At 57.0% G+C, this 21206-nt stretch overlaps 1 protein-coding gene across 1 annotated transcript; it reads right to left on the bottom strand.

Moving 5' to 3' along the window:
* Window positions 1-12692: 12692 nt before the first annotated feature.
* Window positions 12693-18922, bottom strand: CRABP1 (cellular retinoic acid binding protein 1). The gene is made up of 4 exons (XM_006749511.2): window positions 18777-18922; window positions 18066-18244; window positions 16181-16294; window positions 12693-12975 (listed from the first exon to the last, which is right to left on the bottom strand). Exons 1-4 carry the CDS (start codon window positions 18844-18846, stop codon window positions 12925-12927), a joined length of 414 nt encoding a protein of 137 aa, XP_006749574.1. The 5' UTR covers window positions 18847-18922; the 3' UTR covers window positions 12693-12924.
* Window positions 18923-21206: the final 2284 nt, after the last annotated feature.

Below are 21206 nucleotides of genomic sequence, written 5' to 3'. Positions count from 1 at the left end.
AGCACGGGCTGGAGGGGGGACATTTCCTGTCATCAGCGGCTGGCCTGCTGGATGATCTCGCACCACATCTGCAGCCACTTAGGAGACTGCGGGGGGGAGGGCTCAGCTCACCCCACAGCATCCGCCGGAGCGCCCGCCGCCTGCTGCCCTGCAGGAGGGGAGCACAGGGCCAGAGCCCTAGGTGCCCACAGCCCCGCAGATGCGCTCTGTCCTCAACGCTGCACACAGTGGGCGGTGGAGGTCGAGGGGCCACCTTGTCCCTCGAAACGAACCCTTGTTGCTTGTGGGATGACAGGACGTTCGTTCCAGGGAAAGCGCAGGCTCAGGGGGCGGGAGCGTCCAGGGCCCGCGGCTGGTGAGCGGCAGAAGCGGGGTTCAGCCAGGTCTCTGGCTGTGTGCACGGGAGCCATGGGGCCACCGAGGGCCACAGGGGCCTCGGCCCAGGGGCGTCTGCCCATCCTCACTGCCCCGCTGCCCCTTAGGGGACCCCACATCGGACTGCCACATCGTTTGCTGAAACCGTCTACACCGGGGCTTCCTGGACTACGAGGCGGGGTGCGCGTAGCTACCTGATCAGTGTAAGCGTCCACAGTCGTAAAGCTTCTGGTGGGGGGCGGGCCTCCAGTGTGACCCCCTCTTCCTTGTCTTCAAGTGTCCCTGTCCTGAAACCCCACAGGCTGCTTGAGGCTCAAGCAAGAGCACCCACCTCTCCGGGAAAGCCTGGGCGGCCCCTCGTCCTGAGATCCAAGGGGCAGATGTGCCCCGGCAGCTCCCCGTCTAACGCAGGGCAGGCAGTGCAATTGGGACAATTGTCCCTGCTATTCACACGCAGGGACTGCCTTCCCAGCTGAATTCCAAGTGGGTTTCCCGAGAGAAGAAGCCGACAGGCTCCCCCAAGCCGGGGCTCTGCTCCGTCACCCCAGGAACTGCCCCCAGGATCTCGGGGACCAGATCCATGGCTGAATGGCGCTCCTCATGCCTCCGTTTCTAAGGGGCGTCTCCCAGGAAATGTCGCAGGCAGGGCTCCTGGCCCAGGTCTCTCCTCACCCTAGCGCAGAGGCCACTCCGCCCACGCTGGGGCTCAGCCCCTCTCCAGCCCCGGGGGCTGATGCTGCCCATGGCTGATGCAGACGGAAGGAGCCAGAGGCTGGCGTTTACCTCCGTGGCTTCCTTTCCCATCATCCTTGCTGTGGACCTCATGGTGACCGATCAACGTCCCCTGCTCACCTGGTTACCGTCACAGCTGGGCCTGCAGAGGGCTTCCCCCGGCCAATGTCTCTCCCTCCCCCTCTGCTAATGCCTCGTATGGGCCGTTCCTGGGCATGACATATGGAGATGGAGACACGTCCCCCTCTCCCCGGGACCCCTCTCTCCCCAGGACCTCCTCGTGTCGCCCATAAGACAATTCCAGGCCACGTGGCCAAGGCTCTGCCGCAGCCACGGGTGAGGAGCTCTGGGGAAAACAGAAAACCAGAGGAAAACGTAGGGACGTCTGCCAGCAGAGTCAAGGAGGGAGTTCCAGTTACCTCTCGCTCCAGAACAAGCAGTGTGTGCTCGCAGATGCTGGGGGTCGGCAGCCTGGACCGGGCACTGCGGGGCTGCAGGCCCCTGCTCGGTGACGCCTGGGGATGCGCTGGCCCTCCGTGCCGAGGACTGGGCTCAGCTGCCGACCCGAGGGCCTGCATGCGGCTCTCCAGCGTGACGGTCACAGGGACTCGAGAATGAGTGCCCCAAGTGACCGAGATGGATGCCGCATGGCCTTTTATGACTGAGCCTCAGAAGACACACTGGTCAGAGCCAGAGTCCTAAGGCCAACCAGATTCACGGCGTGGGGGCATCGACACGCCTTCCGCCGGGAGGAGAGGCAGGAAGTCTGCCACCCCAGAAGGTTGACCAAAGGGGTAGCCCTTGAGCCGAATTTCAAAGGCAAGACTAGAAGTTTGCCGGATGGACAAAGCGGGGAGGGTGCCCCAGGCTGAGGGATCAGCACATGCAAAGGCCCGAGGGCGTGAGAGTGGATTGCATTACATGAAATGAGTCCCGTCAGATCTCCCAGGAGCTCACTGAAGACATTCTCCCTGCCAACTCACTTGGCAGCTGTGCCCGGCGGGTCCCCCCCTGACTGCCGGGGCCCTGCTGCCGCCCCGAGCTCAGACACCAGCCCTCCGCGGAGGCTCGGCCCCAGTGTGGGTGGAGAGCAAGCCCACGCCCCAGCTGCCTGGCCCCACGTGGCTGCCGGGGCGGCACTGAGCACACGGGGAGACGCCACCTGGGAAAGGCTTTGCGTGGAGTCCATCTGGTCCCCACGCCCGCGTTCTCACCCCCGGCTCTTGATTTAGAAACCGTCGAGGCCCCACCCAGATCTCTCTCGGTTTGGTTTTTCAAAGCACGGAAGGCTCTGTGTCCACTGGCTTGAATCCCAGCAATTCTTTCCATAATGGTTAGTTCTTTTGATTGTAGGCATAAAAACTCAAACTAGATTAAACAAAAAGGGAAATTACGGCTTCTTGTAACTGGAATGCTCTAGGAGTGAGTTTAAAGAATATCAAACAATACCAGAATTCTCTCTCTTGATTTCTCAGCTGTGTATTCTCCATGTTGGCTTCAATTTCAGGCTGCATCTCCCCAAAAGTAACACCCATGGCTCGAAAGCTCTGGGCGTAACTAACACTCAGACCCAGAAAATGCAGCCAAAAGAGGGCATCTCATCCCGGAAGACAGGGACTGTAGTCCCAAAGAGGGGTCTGATTGGCCCAGCGTGGATCACATGCCCTTCCCAGAACCAATCGCCATGGCCATGAAGATGGGATATTCTGACTGGCTATGACTGAATCAAATGCTGACCCCAGGTTGGGGTTAGGAGTTAGCCTCGCTGTAACCACATAGAATCAGTTCATTTAAAAAAGGGTGGGAGGGATTCCATAACCAGAAGGGGAAAGGAAAAGGTGAAAGGCAGACAAAATTTAGCTGCCATGTTCCCAGGGCCACTAGCACAGTTGCACAGTTTGTGCACTGCACAAACGGGATGGGATACCTTCTGTGTCTGCCCTGAAGGGGTCCCTTTATCTAATTCACACAGAGGTGGCTATGTGGAGTACTGGTGGCCTTTGCAAAGTCTACCACACTTTTCTTTCCCCAGTGCTTCAGTCCTGCCTGGAGAACCCCTCCTCACCCTTCATATCCTAGTTCAAATGCCTACTCCTCCAAGAACTGGCTGGGATAAATCATAAATTCCTCATGCGCCCACAGAATTATAGCTTCTGCCTCAGATATGGTCACAGAGTTTTTCAGTTGTGATTCCTTGTCTCTCTCGTCTGGCCTAAGACAGGCTCCACGAGAACAGCAGGTGTGGCCACGCTGCCCTTCCAGGGGCAGGGAGGAGGAGAAGCAGGTGAGATCTGTAATTGTACAACAGTGAGACAGTCACAGAGGAATGTGAGCCCTCCACTTTGGTAAAGAGAGGCGGTTGGCCTGATCCTGAGTATCTTCTGTCTCGCCTCGCCCAGCCTCTGGAGACACTGACCAAAGGAAGGGGCCTTGAATGGTGCGTCCAGAGGGCTGCCACCCAAGGCCAGAGTGCTAGAAAGCAAGCGCCCTTCTCCAGGAGACCTCTGGGGAGAGAAAGCGGCTGGGCTCCAACTGGGCCTCGCGGAGGACTGCCAGGCAATTGCTCCAGGGCTCAGCTGGAGCTCCTGATTAAAACCAGACCCAGGAGTTGGGGGCCTTTGGTGAAACTGGATACCTATCAATGTAGGCTAAGGAAATGCACTATGGGAGGGAGGGAGGCTGGCTGGCGGCCCAGCAGTGCTGGGCTGGGCGGGAAGAGCCCCAGGACCTGCAAAGCGGGTTGATGACAGCCCTGAGAAACAGGAGCCCCACGGAGACTCGGGGAACACACCCACTTCTCTGTCCCTTTCTCCCCACTTCCCTGCTCTTTGTCTGATTCTCTTCAGAAGGAAGACCTGAGTTCCATCCCACCACCAACTTTGATTCATTTGGGGCAACATTATTTCATCTCTCTGAGCCTCAGTTTGAACATCTGTAGAATGGGGGTGAAAACAGTACCTTCCTGGCTGGCTTCCTGTAGGATCAAAAGTAATGCTGTGAACAGAGCTTCGCATGGGACCTGGAGCGCAGTGAGCCCGTTAACTTACTAGTATGCCTTCTCCCGGCCTCCTTTTCCATGAGAAGCTCCTTGATACCGTTAAACCACAAACGCAGTCCTTGATGATCCTAGTGAGGAAACGACTTCATGTCCTCGACGGCTGATGCAGCGGAAAATGCACTGGCTCAGGGCTGAGACACCTGGGCCTGTAATCCTGGCTCTGTCATTCACCAGCCGGGTGACTCGCTCCAAGGACTTAACCGCTCTGAACCTCACGCACAATTTCGTACTGTTGGCTCAGGTGGTCGGTCTGAAATCACTTGGGGAACAAAAAAATTCACCAAAAGTCAGATTCATGGGCTCCAACCCAAACGTAGAGGATCAGACTCTCTCACTTTTAAAATGAAAATGTGTTTTAGGGGCGCCTGGGTGGCTCAGTCGTTAAGCGTCTGCCTTTGGCTCAGGTCATGATCTTGGGGTCCTGGGATCGAGCCCCGCGTCGGGCTCCCTGCTCCGCGGGAAGCCTGCTTCTCCCTCTCCCCCTTCCCCTCCTTGTGTTCCTGCTCTCGCTGTCTCTCTCTCTGTCAAATAAATAAATAAAATCTTTAAAAAAAAAATAAAAAAGAAAATGTGTTTTAAATTTTGAAAGTAATACACGTCCATTCTAAATGACTTCCAGCAATATAGAAACAATGAGTCAACACAGCCAATCCTCAGAGGTAACTGCCGTTAACAGTTTGCTGTGTGTCATCTGGGGTTTTGTGCTTTTCCTGGAAAGAGCGGACCATATAGTGTTTATTTTTTCCCACAAAACAAGATCATCATCACTCATTTTTTGTTAAACTTCACATTGCTTGAGCATCTTTCCACACTAGTACACGTATGACCACCTCGTTCTGTTACACGGCTAAAGAGAATTCTAAGATTATCGTGCTCAACGGGACCGCCCCGCCGTGGGTGGACGCCGTGGGCTCTCCTCAGCGAGGCCCATGCTCCCAGTCCAGTCTCTGTCCCCTGCTTTGTGCAGAGGGGCAGTGAGAGGGGTGCAGACAGGTCAGGATCTCAGGGCAGGTTAGGGGCAGAGCCAGGGTCTACAACTCTGTTCCCCAATGTGCTCTTGGCATCGAAACATGCTACACGTTTATTTTTTAAAAACATGGTCAAAGGGAACTTAATATTCTTCTGAACCTCTTCCTGACAGGAGAGAAGAAAACCCAATGTTAACTATTCCACACGTTTCTGAGAATTGGATTTTTTCTCAAACTTTCTCAGAGTTTTCACTTTTCATTATATTCTTTGCAAGAGTTCATGACTCCATAAATATTTCCTATACATTGTTTCTGAAGCGAATGTTGTTTTATGCTGGCATCCCAAAATCCTACTTCCCCGGAGTACAACTGCTCGGAGGACGTGGTCAAATCCCACTTTAGGAGCACCCCAAGCCCCTCCCTTTCATTCACCATAATTGATGAGCCTCCCTCTCTTGTGGAACCAGTGGAATTATAAACTTGTGGCTGTCATCTATTTTTTTTATTAAGTAAATTTCTCCAAGTCCTGTAGGTAGCTTTCCCAGAAAGATAAATTACCCAGCTGTCAGACATAGGACACGTCATGTTTGCAGAATCCTTGTGAGAATTTGCTCTTTGCCCAGAAATTGTGCTCACTATTCCTACCAAGCAATGGACCATTAAGCCTGCCTCCCATGAGGAAAGGGAGCTTGGTTGGAAGTGACCCCTGTCTATCCAGTCACATCCTTTTTGAAGCGGCTGCCCTCAGAGCTTGGTGCTGAGCTGCCCGCAAGGGTTTCCAAGTCTGCTGCCTCCACCCCGTCCCCTGTCACCGAGGGGCTGGTCGGAAACTCTCAGATTTCTGAGTAAAAAGGAAGAGAACCAGCCGCCCACAGTGTTCGTAACATCTGAATGTTGTTAGCGTTGTCTTGGGCAAAAGACAAAGGGAACAAAGGACAGAGTAGCTCTTTTGTGTATGTGCGTTTTTTAAAGATTTTATTTATTTATTTGAGAGAGACAGAGATAGCAACAGAGACAGTGAGAGAGACAACGAGCAGGGCGAGCGTCAGGCTGAGGGAGAAGCAGGCTCCCCGCTGAGCAGGGAGCCCGATGCAGGGCTCGATCCCAGGACCCCGGGATCATGACCCGAGCCACCTAGGCATCCCCAGAGTAGCTCTTTTCTGTGTGACCTGCCTCTTGGATCCTAAAACTCTGGCTTCTATCCTAGAATCAAAAATAGACCCCTCTCCCGGCCCCTGGATTGTGCCTCCTGAAAGCAGGGCTCCTTGGACAAATGGCTGGTTCCAGGGCCGAAGCAGGAAATGTACCAACCGAACTTGGGGCATCTTGTCACACAAATGGCAAGGAAGTTCTCAAAAACAACTAGGGTCCTACTAAAAGGCTTCAGAGTGAATTCCAAGAGGCTCCCACTGGCCAAAGATGGACGACCTCTAGCTCCTGTAAGGACAGCAGCAATGAAGTGAAATGAAAATATATTTCAATCGACAAATTCATAGTGACACTCTAAAAAGAAAAAGGTTAAAAAAAAAAACAAACCCAAAATGCACTGGTTACCTTTGAAGAATGCCAGGAGAACCAACTTATTACTTTGAAAACTAGTAAGTACAGGAAAGAATCAAACATATATTCTGCTTTTCCTATTTAAACTGCACCTCCGGGGCGCCTGGGTGGCTCAGTTGGTTAAGCGACTGCCTTCAGCTCAGGTCATGATCCTGGAGTCCCGGGATCGAGTCCCGCATCGGGCTCCCTGCTCGGCAGGGAGTCTGCTTCTCCCTCTGACCCTCCTCCCTCTCATGCTCTCTGTCTCCCATTCTCTCTCTCAGATAAATAAATAAAAAATAAAATAAAATAAAATAAAAAAATAAACTGCACCTCAGGATTACCGCATAGTAGCTGAGGGGGAGTAACTTCTTTTGGAAGAATTCCAGCCCAGAAATGAAGAAATGAGGGAATTAGAATATCCCCATGTTTTAACCTCTAGTGAAACCATGGATCTAGGCAGTGATCACCAGTGGCTGCTAGCGTCATAGAAAGAGAGGAAGCGGACGTTACGAGTCCTCTAGGGAAATGCAGCACACCACCTCTGCTGTGTTCTTGCCAGAAAAATCAAACCTGAATCTGACCGAACTTCTAGATGTAACTACCAATTTACAAGAAATACAGCAAACAACACTGTGGAAATGTAATCACCAAAATCCAGACTGTGAGAAACTTTACAGGACAAACAACCAGTCTCTCCAACAAATATACCTAAAAAATAAAATGAGGTAGAAGGGAATTTACAGATCCAAAGAGACTTAAAAGAAAGATCAACCAATCACGACGTATGGTCATTTTCAAACCTGATTGGCAAAGGAAGTTATGAGACAATCAGGAAAATTTGAATATTGACAGGATATTTAATGATATTAGGAATTACTTTTAATCTTTAAGGTATGATAATTGTAGTTATTTTTAAGGTAATTGTCAACTTTCATTTGTTTTATTTTTATTTTTTTTTAAGATTTTATTTATTTGTTTGACAGAGACACAGTGAGAGAGGGAACACAAGCAGGGGGAGTGGGAGAGAGAGAAGCAGGCTTCCCGCGGAGCAGAGAGCCCGATGCGGGGCTCGATCCCAGGACTCCGGGACCATGACCCGAGCTGAAGGCAGACGCTTAACGACTGAGCCACCCAGGCGCCCCAATTGTCAACTTTTAGAGACATACACTGAAATATTTATAGGTTAAATCATAAAATGTCTAGGATTTGCCTCAAAGAAATCCAAGAGAGGGGAGAGTACATGAAACAAGGTTGGCGTCAAAGGCTGTTGAAGTGGGGTGGTGGGTGCATGAGGAATGATTATACTATTCTCTCTACCGTGGTGTATGCTTGAAATTTTCTGTAAGAGTTTAAAAAGGGGGGCACTGTAGAGAAGGAACCCCGGATCTCGACAAGCACCTGAAACGATGACCCTGAGGGACTCATTCCCTGGGTGCTAGTTCTCCACACCTGGGATGCTTAAAAGCGGAGGGGCTCGGGATGCCTGGGTGGCTCAGTTGGTTAAGCGTCTGCCTTTGGCTCAGGTCATGATCCCAGGGTCCTGGGATTGAGTCCCACATCGGGCTCCTTGCTCAGCGGGGAGCCTGCTTCTCCCTCCGCCTTCCCCTCCTCCTGCTTGTGCGTGCTCTCTCTCTCTCTCTGACAAATAAATAAATAAAATCTTAAAAAAAAAAAAAAAGCGGAGGGGCTCTGATGGGTTGGGATAAAAGCGCAGCGGTCTGTCCAGTTTAAGAGTGTGCCGTCAAAGGGGATTTCAGATGCACTCTGGACTGCATGTAATGAACTCTTTGGAGATTTCATGAAGACTAGTTTTCACCCAATGACATACTGCATTTCTTTCATCTTAGGGCACGGTGTTCTTAGACTTTAGATACGAGGGACGTTCTCGACAGGACTGAGGACTCTGCCGGCACTAAAGGGCTGTTGCCGTAAAAGTGCCAGGAAGGGAAGATCCCTGGAGTGCCCTCCTCGTGGGCTGTCCCTGAAAGGCGTGGGTGGGGTTAGGTTGGTGGTTTGCAGGCTGCCTCTGCAAGCTTGTTGCCCCACGTTGTCTCTGATCACATCCTTGCTGTTTACTCCTACATGCCATGCCGGCTGCCATGGTGACGAGAGGGGGTTGAAGTAACGGGACTGAGAAGGATGTTACAATATGAACCGGGGTCTTGCATAAAATATTTCAACATTACTTTTTCCTTCGAGCAAGATGGCACATTGTCTAGTTTCATTGTGCTCGTAGTCATCATGAAGACAAGACTTCCTAGAAATCTGCAGTCTGTTACCTTGGTGTATTAGTTAGGAATGCTTTTACTTTCAAGTATGGAAGCCACTGCATAACTGGCTTAAACAAAGAAGGGCTTTTTCTTTAATCACACAGCAACACCCCCAAAGAGGGGTGGGGACTGTATTACCTCAGTGGCCTCAGGCTGGTATCTCCCAGATTCCCTCGGCCCTTTCCTCAGGGGTATAACATGGCTGCACCAGCTCCAGGCATTGCGATCTCACGCCACACTCTGAGACAGGAAGCACAAGTTAGCTTCTCGGCCTCTCCTCTCTCATCAGGAACAGAACGTGTTTCCCAGGAGCCCCTTAGCCGACTTTCCCTTAAGCCTCCCTGGCCAGACGCAGCGGCACCGTCAACTCTAGCTACGCGCAGCACTGACTTCCGGGGCCTCCGGGGTGGGAGGCGGCCGAGGAGCGGGCTGGGAAGGTGCGGCCACCTGCCCCGAGACAGACGAAGTACGGCGCGCATGCTCCGAGCCGGAGGGGCCGGGGGCGTGGGTGCGCGCTGCCGCGTCCGCGGGGCCTGGAGGACCGGTCCGGGGGGCTCAGCCGGGCCGTCCAGCGGTCAGACAGGCAGCACGTGCCACGGAGCGCCCCAGCCACTCGCCGTGCGCCCCGGGGGCGCAGAGACGTCCCGGCCTCGGGGACCACACAGGCGGGGTGGCCGGCAACGACGGCGGCTGGGCCAAGTCGAGCGACGACGCCCGCCCGCCGCAGGAGCCCGGGCGCGCGGGTCCGGGCCGGAGGGAGGCGGGCCCGAGCGGGCACAACCGTCCGAGGACCGTCCGAGGCCCGGACGCGGGGCGCAGGTTCGGGCCAGGCGGCGGCGCGGCCGGACTCACTGGCGTCGCTGAACCCCCGCGCACCGAACCCTCACCCCAGCCAGGCGGGTTTTACCGTCCTCCCCCAGCGGGAACCCGCCCAAGGTCTGGCCGCCCGGGGGAGACCCCTGGCCGCCGCCTTCCCGGCTCTGCCAAGAGGCTCGGCCGCCCCGCGGGGCCACGTGACGCACGCTGGCCGAGCGCCGCGCCCGGCGGGGACCGGTCCGGGGGTCACGTGAGCGGCACCGCCCGGCGGGAAAGCGAAACGGACCGACAGGTGGAGGGGGCGGGCTTCCCGGCGGGCCGACCTGCGGTGCCTTCGAGGTTGGCCCCTGTGGCAGCGCGAGGCCAGCCGGGGGAGGCCTCGAATGCCGGGCGGAGTCGGACCTCCCCGCGCTTCACCGCGGGGACTGCCGAGCGGTGCTCCGGCAAGATTATTCCGATGACCGTGACCGCCTACGTGCGTGTGTCAATTACACGCGCTACGCAACGTGTGTACCCCGCAGATCGCAGCCGCCATCCCCAGACTGGGTTCCACGGAGCACTCGTGTCCCTTCACGGTGTTCAAGACCAGTGGGAAACACGGGGCCTTGACTTAAGAGAAACAGGCTACAGCCGATGTTCTAAGCGAACGCCGGTCCTGCGGTTGGCACATCTCGTCATCCAGACTTCCCCGCGCTGGCCGGGGCCTGATGTGAGGGCGAGAGTTGGACGTCTCCAAAAACGGCTGATCAGAAGGAGGGGCGCCCGGGTGCCTCAGTAAGCCTCCGACCCTTGATTGATGCTCCGGGTGGGGAGATCGAGCCCCGCCTCGGGCTCTGCGCTCAGCTCGGAGTCGGCTGGAGATTCTCCCCCTGCCCTCCCCCCGGAAAAAAAACCAAAAGGCAACACGTGTGCCCCCATGTGACGTGTGGTAGCGAACATGGTGGAGATGGCTGAATTCCCGGAGTCGGGCAAGTGGAAGGCCTCTCGCATCCTCGCTTCCACCGGGAGCCTGCACCTGCCCAGTGTGGGGGCTCTGGAGGAGACTGGGCAGCCGCGGGAGCCAGGACGCGCGTCCGCCAAGATGGCTGGGGCCCGCTCAGTCCATCCGCAGTGAGGAGCACCCAGCACCCATGGGTGGAGTCCAGGCATGCCAGCCCGTGTCCCTGTACCACGACCTGCCTTTCACACCTTCTCTTTCGTGGCCAGCCTGGTCCCTTCTCTTGCGTCAGGTCTGGCATACTTGCGTGCAGGCCGGGCCTCCACATTGCCCCCTCTCCACTGCATACCAATCCAGGTGCTCCCCAACCTTACAGGCCCATGCAACCCCCCTCCTCCAGGAGGGGCATCTAGCCCTTGCTCTCTGCCATATGAAGCTGCGGGGTAGGGCACTGTGCACGCACTTGGCAGTTCCTAGCAAAGAACAAAACGGAAGGAATGTCCCAGTGTCTGTACCCAGTGACTAGTGGCACTGGGGGTGTTTTCATGAAGGGCTTTGAGAAGTTCTGGGGACCAGCAGAGGTCACTTGGGGTCCTGGGCAGTATGTATAGCCCAGTGTTAGGCTTTCTTCTACTCTGACCCATAATCCAGCCCTGCTCTGATAGGTCAGGGCCCCGTGGCTTTGGGACTGAGAAACAGGGCTGTTAACAGAGCCGTTGGCGCTTTCGTGGGGGGCAACGCGACAGAGGCAGTCCACAGAGCCCCAAGCAGGCTGCATTCCAGATTCAGCAGGAGACCCCCTCCCCACAGTTCCATGTACGCAGCAGAGTATTTGGGAAGGGCTGAGGGCCCGCAAGAGCAAAGTGGGGTCCTGGACTTCAGAGGTGTGAGGATTTAGGTACATGTGTCCTCATTTACACTCAGGTAGTGGCGCCTGGGCCTTAGATGCCTGCCCCATGAGACTGTGAACTCTTGGAGGGTCACCTTCTCCTGACCTCAGACACGCCTGCACGTTGCCGCTCAGCTAACTGTAGCCTGGCTTTGCCAAGAGCCCATGTGCCTAGGAGAGCAGGGAGAGGTGCCTGCGAAGCCAGGGAACAGTGTAAATGAGGACAGGGACGGTGGCAAGGTCCACCTCAAAGGGGGGAAGCCGTCAGCTGTTAACCCTGTGGGAATGTCGGTTCAGGGATTTTCCCGTTTTTCTCCTAAAGAAACAGAAATCCAGATTTTCATGTGAAATCGGATTTTAAAATGTAAGAGTTGGCAACTGTGGATTTACATGTTCAGATCCATTCGGCACCTGGCTATGTCCGGGGAGGGTGACTCACTGCCCCCTACGTTCCACTGGGTTTGGCCAGTGCTCAGCACAGGTGGATCAGAGATCGAAAGCTGGGCGGTCAGGATACTTAACCCCGTAGTTCCAAACCGAACTCCACCTCCATGCCCCCCCACCCCCCGGTACACTGGGGCCACGGTGTGGACAGTGGCTACCTTCCTCCACATACTGCCACAGCTCCTGCATGGTGGGCTCCCTCCCAGGCTATAGCTCTTCTGTCTGGTAACCCCTCTGTCCCTTCCGTCTGCAGACAAAGGGGAGCAATACCTCCCGTGTTGCTGGTCCGAGGGCCGCCCCATCCTTCGCCGATTCGCTTCATCCTGTCCCTGTAAGTGTCTGTGTAAATAGTCCCTTTATTCTGGCCTCCCCTCAATTAACCTTCTGAATGTGCCCTCCTTTTCCTGCTAGGAGCCACCACTACACAGACTAATTCCTTTCGGAAACGACACTGTGAGGTCCAAACACGCCTAGCTCTGCAGTCTGGATCCAGCTGGAGGGAGCCCGGCTTGCCACCCTGCTGTAGGCTCCAAGCAGGGGTCCTAGGCAGCAGGCTGAAGCTGAAGACACTACCCAGCCCAGCGTGGTACTAAGGACAGCAGGGACACGATAACCCCAGGCTGCAACTGAAGACGCAGCTCAAAGAAAGGAAAAGCCTTGCAACGCGGCCAGCCGGTTTAATGACAGGCAAAACCATGCAGATGCCAAACTACAGAGCACCAGGGACTCAGGGGTACAGAGGCCTTGGGGGGAAACACTACAACACCATCACGGGGGAAATGGGGTCACCTAACGTTGATGTGGGGTGGGGGGTGTCCACTGGCAGCTCAGACCTATGCCATTTCTCAGGGGAACATGCATCCCACCCCAAAATAGGAGCAAGCCGGCCGCCTTCACTCCCGAACATAAATCCTCGTGCAGACCACGTCATCGGCGCCGAACGTCTGCAGAGAAGGAAAAACAATCAGAGCAGATGCCTGTGCAAATATGTTTAAAACATATCACTAATAAGGCCACTTACTGCCCTGTTAAAGACCCTTTGTAACCAACGTTCAATTTCCTGTGCCACATGCTCACACTAACTGCTAAGGTCTTTTTTTCTCCCTTAAGCTCCATACGGGCAGAGAGCAACTGGGGTGTAGAATTATATGCAATTTTCCTTTGTTTCTGGATCCCATGAATGCTGACATGGGAAATGTTTGGTTTGAAAAATTAAACTGAAAGGGGGAGATGTCACATTGGACATTTCTGAGGTGGTTCTGTCTCTTCAAATGACTTCAGTAGGGCGCAGGGCCTGGGCAGCTGGAGCCCAGGGCTCGTGCGCTGACCAGCCAGACGGGGCGGCGTTGGAGAGAGCGGCTGCCCACCCTCAAGTTATCTGCAAGCTGGAAAACGGGTCTGAGCTGCAAAGGCACAGCACTGGCCTGGACCCAGCTCTGCAGCCCCCAGAGCGGGGAAGGGGGCCCGGCGCTTCCTCTTGCTGGTGCGGAGTGGAAGGGAGGGGGTGTCAGACAGGGCTGGAATGGAACAGGATGATCCCCAAGGCTCTTTCCAGCCAAAATTCTACGGCTCTTTGTTTGTATGTCTGTTTGCTGTGCGGTGGGCATAAACCTCCCCAGATGGAGGATTTTCTTCTGGCCCCTGAAGTGGGATCGCCTCTAAGTAAACTATCTTAACTCTCCCCCAAACTAGCAATTACTCAGGGGCCTGCTCTCCTGGGCTCTTACACGCAGTTGGAACAGGGAAAGCAATATGTTTGTTTCACACACAAAACCAAACATCAAAAATCCTCCAGTCTGCAGCCCCGATGTGGGCACGTCTGCCAACGTACGCTTTTCTGCAGGAGCGCCCCTTGCTCTCAGATTCTCAAAGGGGCTTGAGGCCTGGGAGAGGCTGAGAGCCTGGCTAAACCTGACCTTCAGCTTCCTGCCCCGGCCCGTCGGCTGGCTGAGACGCTCTCGGAGCGCGTGCTAGGACGTCCCAACGTGTGTCTCAGGGAAACACTAGTCATGAGTGACACCAGGAAGCAAACAGCCATCAGCAGCTTTTCCAAGTGGGGGCTCCTGGTCACGCAGGCACAGCTGTACCTGCTCCGGACACCTCTGTCTGCAGGAGATGCTGCGCTGGGAGGAGGGCAGGGGGGCAGGCGTTCCCACCGGAATTCGCCTCTGGGGTGCTGACCTCTCAGCTCCAGGGACATGGAGTGTGTGGGATTGGACTCTTCCCATGCACTGTAACCACCCTCGGATCTGACGCCTCCCCCAGGCCCCCAGGCCGACGAGCAGCTTCCAGATACAAGAAGAAATCCCATTTCCAACCTGATCTGAAACATCCTTCTCAGCCGGCACCCATGCCGAAAGATTCCTGAAAGAAACTCTAGACTGTTCCAGAGCGGTTTGAGGGAAGATCCTCCATTTTCACAGAAGGCAACTTACAGCCCCCGGGGGACCATTTACTGTTGGCCCTGGGAGAGCTTATTTCAACTTAACTAGGATAATTTGCCTCTTGTTATAAGGAGATAGCATCTCCCTGCGTTTTGGATTTATTAATGATAACAACCCTTGAAACAAAAGCCCATAGATCAAGTCTCAAATGCCAAGAATTAATGCTCCTTTTGAGGCTTGTCTGGTCGGCTGAGCCAAGGAAGGATGCACGGGTGGAGCTGGGGGGCAGGGGGTGGGTGTTGGAAGTCATGCAGTCCTCGCAGCAGAATGTTTTCTGGTTGCTCGGGGATTACAAGGTTAATAAAATCACACTTTCTCACGGAGCACACCGAGCCTGCTCGACCCTCAGCCACGCTCCAGAACTAAGAGCTTTGCTGACTCAGGTACCAGCGAACCTTTTGTTCCTTTTTCTCCTAAATTCCATGTCTCAGCCTCAAAGTGCTCCTCCAACCCCATCAAGTAGTCCTTCCCTGGAAATGGCATTCACCAGGTTGCAAAGGAAGCCAGTCCCTTCTCTATGAAAGCAGACAGGACTGGAAATGAGGGCCGGGAAGGACAAGCGGCCTCAGCTGAAGTAACAGAGACCGCTCCATGCAGGGCCTGCTCACAGGATCAACATGCAGTTTCAGGGCTGAGAGCAACCCACCCGGGGATCAGACTTTAGCGGCAGCCCTCAGGCCACAGCCTGGGAAGGGAAGGGCCACGCCTATGTCACACAGCGTGGCCGGCTCGCATCCCACCCTGCCGGCTCCCTCCTCAGTGCTGCAGGGTGCCATTGGCTAAGACGGGGCAGGCGGGCGCTCTTAGAGGGTAGATGGTAACATATGCCTCGTGGAGAACAAAGGATATCATTTCCAGGTTACCCACACAGCTTTCCCCTTTCCTTGCGTGTGTGCGTGTGTATGTGTGTGTGAGTGCGCGCACGTGTGCGCGGAGAGTGTGCGTGCGTGAGAATGTGTGCGCGTGTGCGTGGTGGGGGGCGGGGTCGGGGCAGGGAAAGCCTGCTCTATTCTGAAGTACAAAGGAAGAGTGACTGAGCCTTCCCTGTCCTCCCTGACGCCCTCTGCCCCCAACACCTAAAATCAAGGACGAGGCAGTGTGTGATTAAACCGTGGGGGTTTCTAAACTGGCCTCACCAGGTAAAGTTTGTGTGGCCAGGATTGTTTAAAATGTTTTAATCTGAGTGCCTCGAAGGGAGAGCCCACCCTTCCCTGTTCTAAGGCCCCAGCCGCAGACCACGGGACATGCAGAGCCTTCGGCAGCCACAGGACTTGCCTGGCTCCTGAAGGCCACTGCAGTTGGTAAGTCTAGCGGTAAAAATGCTCTCTGAGGCTCCCAGTGCTGACGCACTAAAATTCCTGAAATCTTTCCCTGGTAGCAAAATGGGGAACGAGAAGGGGAAAAAAATCCCTCTGCAGAGTGAAAACCCCTGGGGCCTCCCGGAGCCCATGCACTCTGGCCCAGTGGGAAGGGAGGCCGGCTCGAGCCGCCACGGAGCCGCCATGGGGACGCACAGTGGGGACGCTACAGCCTGTCACAGCCCTGCTCCTCCCAACCACGGAACGATGAATGCCTGTGACCTCCACTGTCACCTCAAGCTTTCCGCTCAAATTTTAACGCACGGCCGACGGGGTCCCGCTCTCTGGTGAGGGAGGACGGCACCATCTGGGGACTGTAGGCGTGATTCAGGGGCCCAGGACCTCACCAGGATGAGCTCGTCGTTGGCCAGCTCGCGGGTCCAGTAGGTTTTGGGGCCATCCCCCTCGAGGAGAGTCTGTGTGCAGTGGATCTTGTTCTCATTCTCCCAAGTGGCCAAACTCTGCAGGCAGGAAAACCATTAGTGACATTAATTATGGTCTTGGCAGCAGGAGCGGAGACAACAGTGCGCACGGGAGGGTCTCGGCTGTGGAGAGAAGCAACACATGGTCCCTGTCAGCAGGGCACAGAAGCCTCTGCGGTGCCCTATGGAGTCCAGATTCGGAGGGCCGGCCATGGGTTTATGGGGAATAAATAGGCCTCGTGTCCCCCCAGAGCTCCCCCCTCCCCACGCGCACACACACACTCTCCGAACCAGCGGAGCTTTGGGCTCTCATCTCCAGGAATAAAATTCAGAGCATGCAGTGATTCATTTGTGTCAAAATGGACTATCCCTTCAAGCAACTAGCATATTAAGGGCAAGAACCTTCCCATCAGAACTATACCACGCTGGAACCTAAGACACGGCATTTATAGCCACACTGTAGCCAGCGACAGGAGCCCTCTCCACTGCACGGATTTTGGGATAACCCCTTCCTTTCCGTGTGTACAGACTGTTGTGACAAACCTGAGTATCTCTGAGGACAAAAACACTACCACCTTCCAGGGTACGGCCTCTGGAAAACATTCAGACACAAAACAAATCAACCGTCTTCATGCTCCTGGACGTGGGAGGCGGCACAAAGCACAGTGCTCGCCAGCTGGGTGGGGGTGCCCACGTGGGGCACACACACACTTGCTTTCTAACTGACACTTGCCAGGCTGTCACGTGAACCTCCGATTTTTCATCAGAGCCGTGGTCTCTGGCAGTGGCCACCGCTGGACGTCCCCAGCTGAGTCCTGCCGAGGGCCAGGCCAGCTCCCCGGGACTCCCAGTCACTCTTGTTTTTACAAACAGTGCCGTGGGGCTCAGACGCTGCCCTCTGCAAGCCTGGACATCATTTTCTGGCTGTGCCAATTCTGTGCGCCAAACCCGCCATGTGGGTCCACCCCTGCGGCCGAGTCTCCGTGTCCGGAGGGTCCAACTCTGCAGATCAGACAGGCCCCCTCAGGAAACCGGAGACTCAGTTCCTCACTTTCTGGAACCTTATTCGTGTTTCTTTGTTTTGAACGCCGGGGAAAGGGAGGGAGACATTTTGTGGCCTTTTAGATAACTGATTGCAGCAGCGACAATTCTCCATCTGCCCTCAGAATACACACTAACCGACCCTTCATTCTGTTCAACCAAAAGCGATTTTTGCCACGGCAAACGGGCATGTACTGCCGCTGGCGTCCGTCCACCGTTCACCCCTGGGGCCAAGCGCCGCACGAACACACACTCTTGCCCTTGAGGACTGAGGGAGCACTCGGTCCATTTCCCCAGCCAGAATCGCCTCGCTTCGGGAAGGACTCCGCCTTTCCTTCAGAAACCAGGCTGAGGGCCGGAGGGAGAGGTGCTGGCCCACGACACCGCTGAAACTGGATCCAGGGCGTCCCCGGGGGCCCGGGGGTGGGGGGAAGCGAGCGCAGCCGTTCCACCTGCGACGGGACACGTGGCGGCGGCCCGGCCCCCCGCAGCCCCGCGGCCGCCCCCCGCAGCCGCCGCCGCCGCCGGGGTCCCCCGCCCCTCCCGGCGCAGCGCGGAGGCGGCGGCTTGGGGTGGGGTGGGGTGGGGGCGGGCTGGCGAGGACCTTCTCGCGAGCCCAGGGCAACCCGCCCGCGCGAGTCCTCTCTGCAAACCGCCAGAGCACGGCCTTGCAGGGGAAGCGCGCCGCCGGCCGCAGAGGCAGGCGGGGGCGCGTCGGGCCGCGGCTGGCGGGGGGACCCCGGAACGCCGCCCGCCTCCGGGGCCTCACCCTGCACTTGCGTCCGTCCACGGTCTCCTCTTCGAAGCCTTCTCCGACCTTGAAGTTGATCTCGGTGGTGCGCACCGTGGTGGACGTCTTGATGTAGAACTGATCCCCGTCCTGGCGGATCTCCACGTGCGGCTTGGACGCAGCCGCCACGGCCACCTTCCTCAGCATGGCGTTCACACCTGCGCAGGGAAGGAGGGCGGCGCCGCGGGCTCGGTCGCAGCGCCCGCCCGGCACTTCCCAAACCCTCTGCCTATAGATGGGGACCTCCAAACACCCGCTCCCCCCAACCCTCGCCCCAACTTCCCAGAGGAGACACAGGCTCAGGGAGGGTAAGCGGCTCTCCCTGCGCAGCACGGTGAATTCGTGGCAGGGCCTGGCCTCACACCGAGTCTCCAAATGTAAAGTCCCTGATCCTCCTTGGACTCGAGGGAACCTCCCCTGGCGCTGATCCAGCACGAGACGAGGCCGAACCGTCGGGGAAGGCGCCAAGCCTCCAGCAAACGTCCGCGGGGCGCGCGGCTCCCGGGCTCCACTCGCCGCTCCTGCCGGGGCGGCCTTGGATCGCTCCCCTCGCCCTCGCCCTCGCCCTCGCCCTCGCCCTCGCCCCGGGGACTCCCTCCGCCTGGGCTGCTCCCGGAACCCACGCCTGCGGGCCCGGGGCACCTCGGGGCCGCGCCTCCTCGTAGGCGCGCACCGACCGCGCCAGCTTACCCAGCGCCTTGAGGAGCTCGTCGAAATTCTCGCTGCTGCGCATCTTCCAGGTGCCGGCGAAGTTGGGCATGGCGAGGCGGCGGGCTGCGGCGGGCTGCGGGCGGACGGACGGACGGGCGCGGAGAGCGGCGGCGCGGCTGGCTCCCTCCCGGCTGCAGGGCGGAGACTGACGCTCGGCCCCCAGCCCGTGCGCCCAGAGTCCCTGGGAGGGAGCCCCCCGCCCCGCCCCGCCCCGCGCCCCGCCCCCGCCCCGCCCCCGCCCCCCGCGGCCCTACGCGCGAGCCCCGCTCCCCGCCCGCGGTGCCCCCCGCCGCGGTCCGTACCCCAGCCTCGGTGCGCGCGCCCGGCGCCCGCTCTTCTACAGCTGGGGGTGGGCACTGGGGGAGGGTCAGGCGATCGGGCACTGGCCCAGAGGGGACAATTGTGGCGGCGGGGCGGTGGGGACGTGGGGAAGCTCTGCACCATTCTCTCTACTTTGGTGCATGCTTGAGAACTATAATAGAAAGTTAAAATACAGCGGGTGGTGGGCCGGTCAGTGTTGGGAGCCGCGCTCTCCCCACTCCGGGTGGTGCGTTCTGGGCGTGCGCAGCCGGTTTACCCCCACCCCAGTGAGGGATCCTATTCCGCCCCCCCGCCCCCCACACACACACTGGCGCAGGGCCAATGCGAGCCAGTGACGGGAAAGCCCCATGCCCATGACCCCCGCCTGGGCCCTGCTAGGAACCAAGGGGCGCGCGGGATGGTGGGCTCTCCGCGTGCGCGGGGCAGGAGGCCGCCCAGGCCTCAGCGCTTCCGGACTGCGGTCACGAGGGCTGGAACCCGGGCTAGGAGCGGCCCGTTCTGCGGGGAAGTGTGGCTCCATACTATGCAAAGGAGGTCTCCTTCCTTCTCCCATTGCTCCCAAGTGTGCACCATGCTTAAAGCCCCCCTTCGGTGTCTCCAGCAAGAGGGTACACACACTTCACCGCGGCCCTGTGAGCCTCCACGGCTGACCCCAAGTTTTCCTTCCAGTCCGTGTCCACTGTGCCATCATCCCTCTACCTTAGCCAAACTGCACAACTCAGGATTCTAGAATCAGCCATGCATCTTCCCACTTGCAGCCTCTGCCCATGCTGAGCCCTCTCCTGGGAATGCCCCTTTCCTCTCCGGGTTCCTAAGATCTTGCCCATTCATCAGAGTCCATCTTTAGGGCGTCTCTTTTGTGATATTCAGTTTCCTAATCAAATATGATTATTTTTCTCTGAACCCGCAGAGTCTGTGTTTGGTTTTGCTCTTGCTTAAGTATTAATCCTGCTATAAACTGAGCTCCTACAGGGCAATGACTTGAGTATTCATCAACGTGTCCTCTCTTGCTCAACCTCAGCCAGGTGGGGCTCAATAAATAAGCATTGATTTGAGAAGGATATGAGTGCTCTGCAGCCGGAGGGCGTGTGGGGGGAAGACCCCCACAGGGCTGCAGGAATCCATGCTGACAGCCTGCTGAACAGGGCTCTGGGCGTCTGGAGGGGGCTGGGGCTGGGCTCCTGCCTGGGGCCCTGAGGAGCTGTTTTAGAAAGCAGCTGAGGATAAGAGAGGGGGGAGAGACCGTCTCCAGCTGGAAAGAGATGTGGGCAGGGCTGGCCTTATCAGTGTGAGACCTGAGCAGTCCCACAGGCCCACGTTCACAGAGGGGCCTGGTGGTTGGTTCCATGCTCTGCTCTTGCCATCTTGAAATTCTTAATCATTTTTCAACAATGCATCTTGCGTTTTCATTTTGCAGTGGGATCCACAAATTATGTAGCTGATCCTGAGTGTGGGAGGCAGGGGGTGGGCCTGCTACAGAATCAGACTCACTTCACAGAGGGTCAGGCATCTCTCCAGTGAGGGGGCAAAACAGGGCTGCCATCCAGCTAATGCAAGCCTCCCCCCCCCAACCAACACTGCTCCCCAGCAAGGCTTCTGCCATCTTAAGACTAGGGCTGGGGAGGGGCAGGGGGTCAGCAGAGTGGGGAGTCAGGACCATGGGGACAGCCCGTGAGAATAGTCAGAGGGCCGTGGATAGGGCATCAGAGTGACTGGCAGGTCTTGCAGCAGGTGGGCAGAGGGGGGAAGGAGAAGGGCTGGGGGAATCATGGTAAAAGAACCAGAGGGATGGGGCAAGAGGGGCAGGTGAAGGCGGCCCACCCTCCAGCCAGGGCTGCCCTGACAGGAGCACAGTGGGCATTGTCCAGTCATACGTCAAGCATGGGAGCAGGGTCCAGGAATGGGGAGGGCACGGCCACTTCCACATCCGCATGTGAGGAGGTCCTCGGGTCCTTGCAAGCCTACTGTCCTCACTCATGACGCTTGGAGGTGGCCAGGACTTCTTAGAAGCCCCAGACCTCATCGGGGGGCACATGGAAGGGAGGGCAAGCTCCCGCCACCAGCCTGGCTACTTACAGGGGGAACCCA

This window comes from Leptonychotes weddellii, chromosome 9, assembly GCF_054177405.1.
Source record: "Leptonychotes weddellii isolate Sample4059 chromosome 9, ASM5417740v2, whole genome shotgun sequence".
In the NCBI taxonomy this organism is placed as follows: Eukaryota; Metazoa; Chordata; class Mammalia; order Carnivora; family Phocidae; genus Leptonychotes; species Leptonychotes weddellii.
This window is presented reverse-complemented; position numbering and strand designations above follow the sequence as displayed.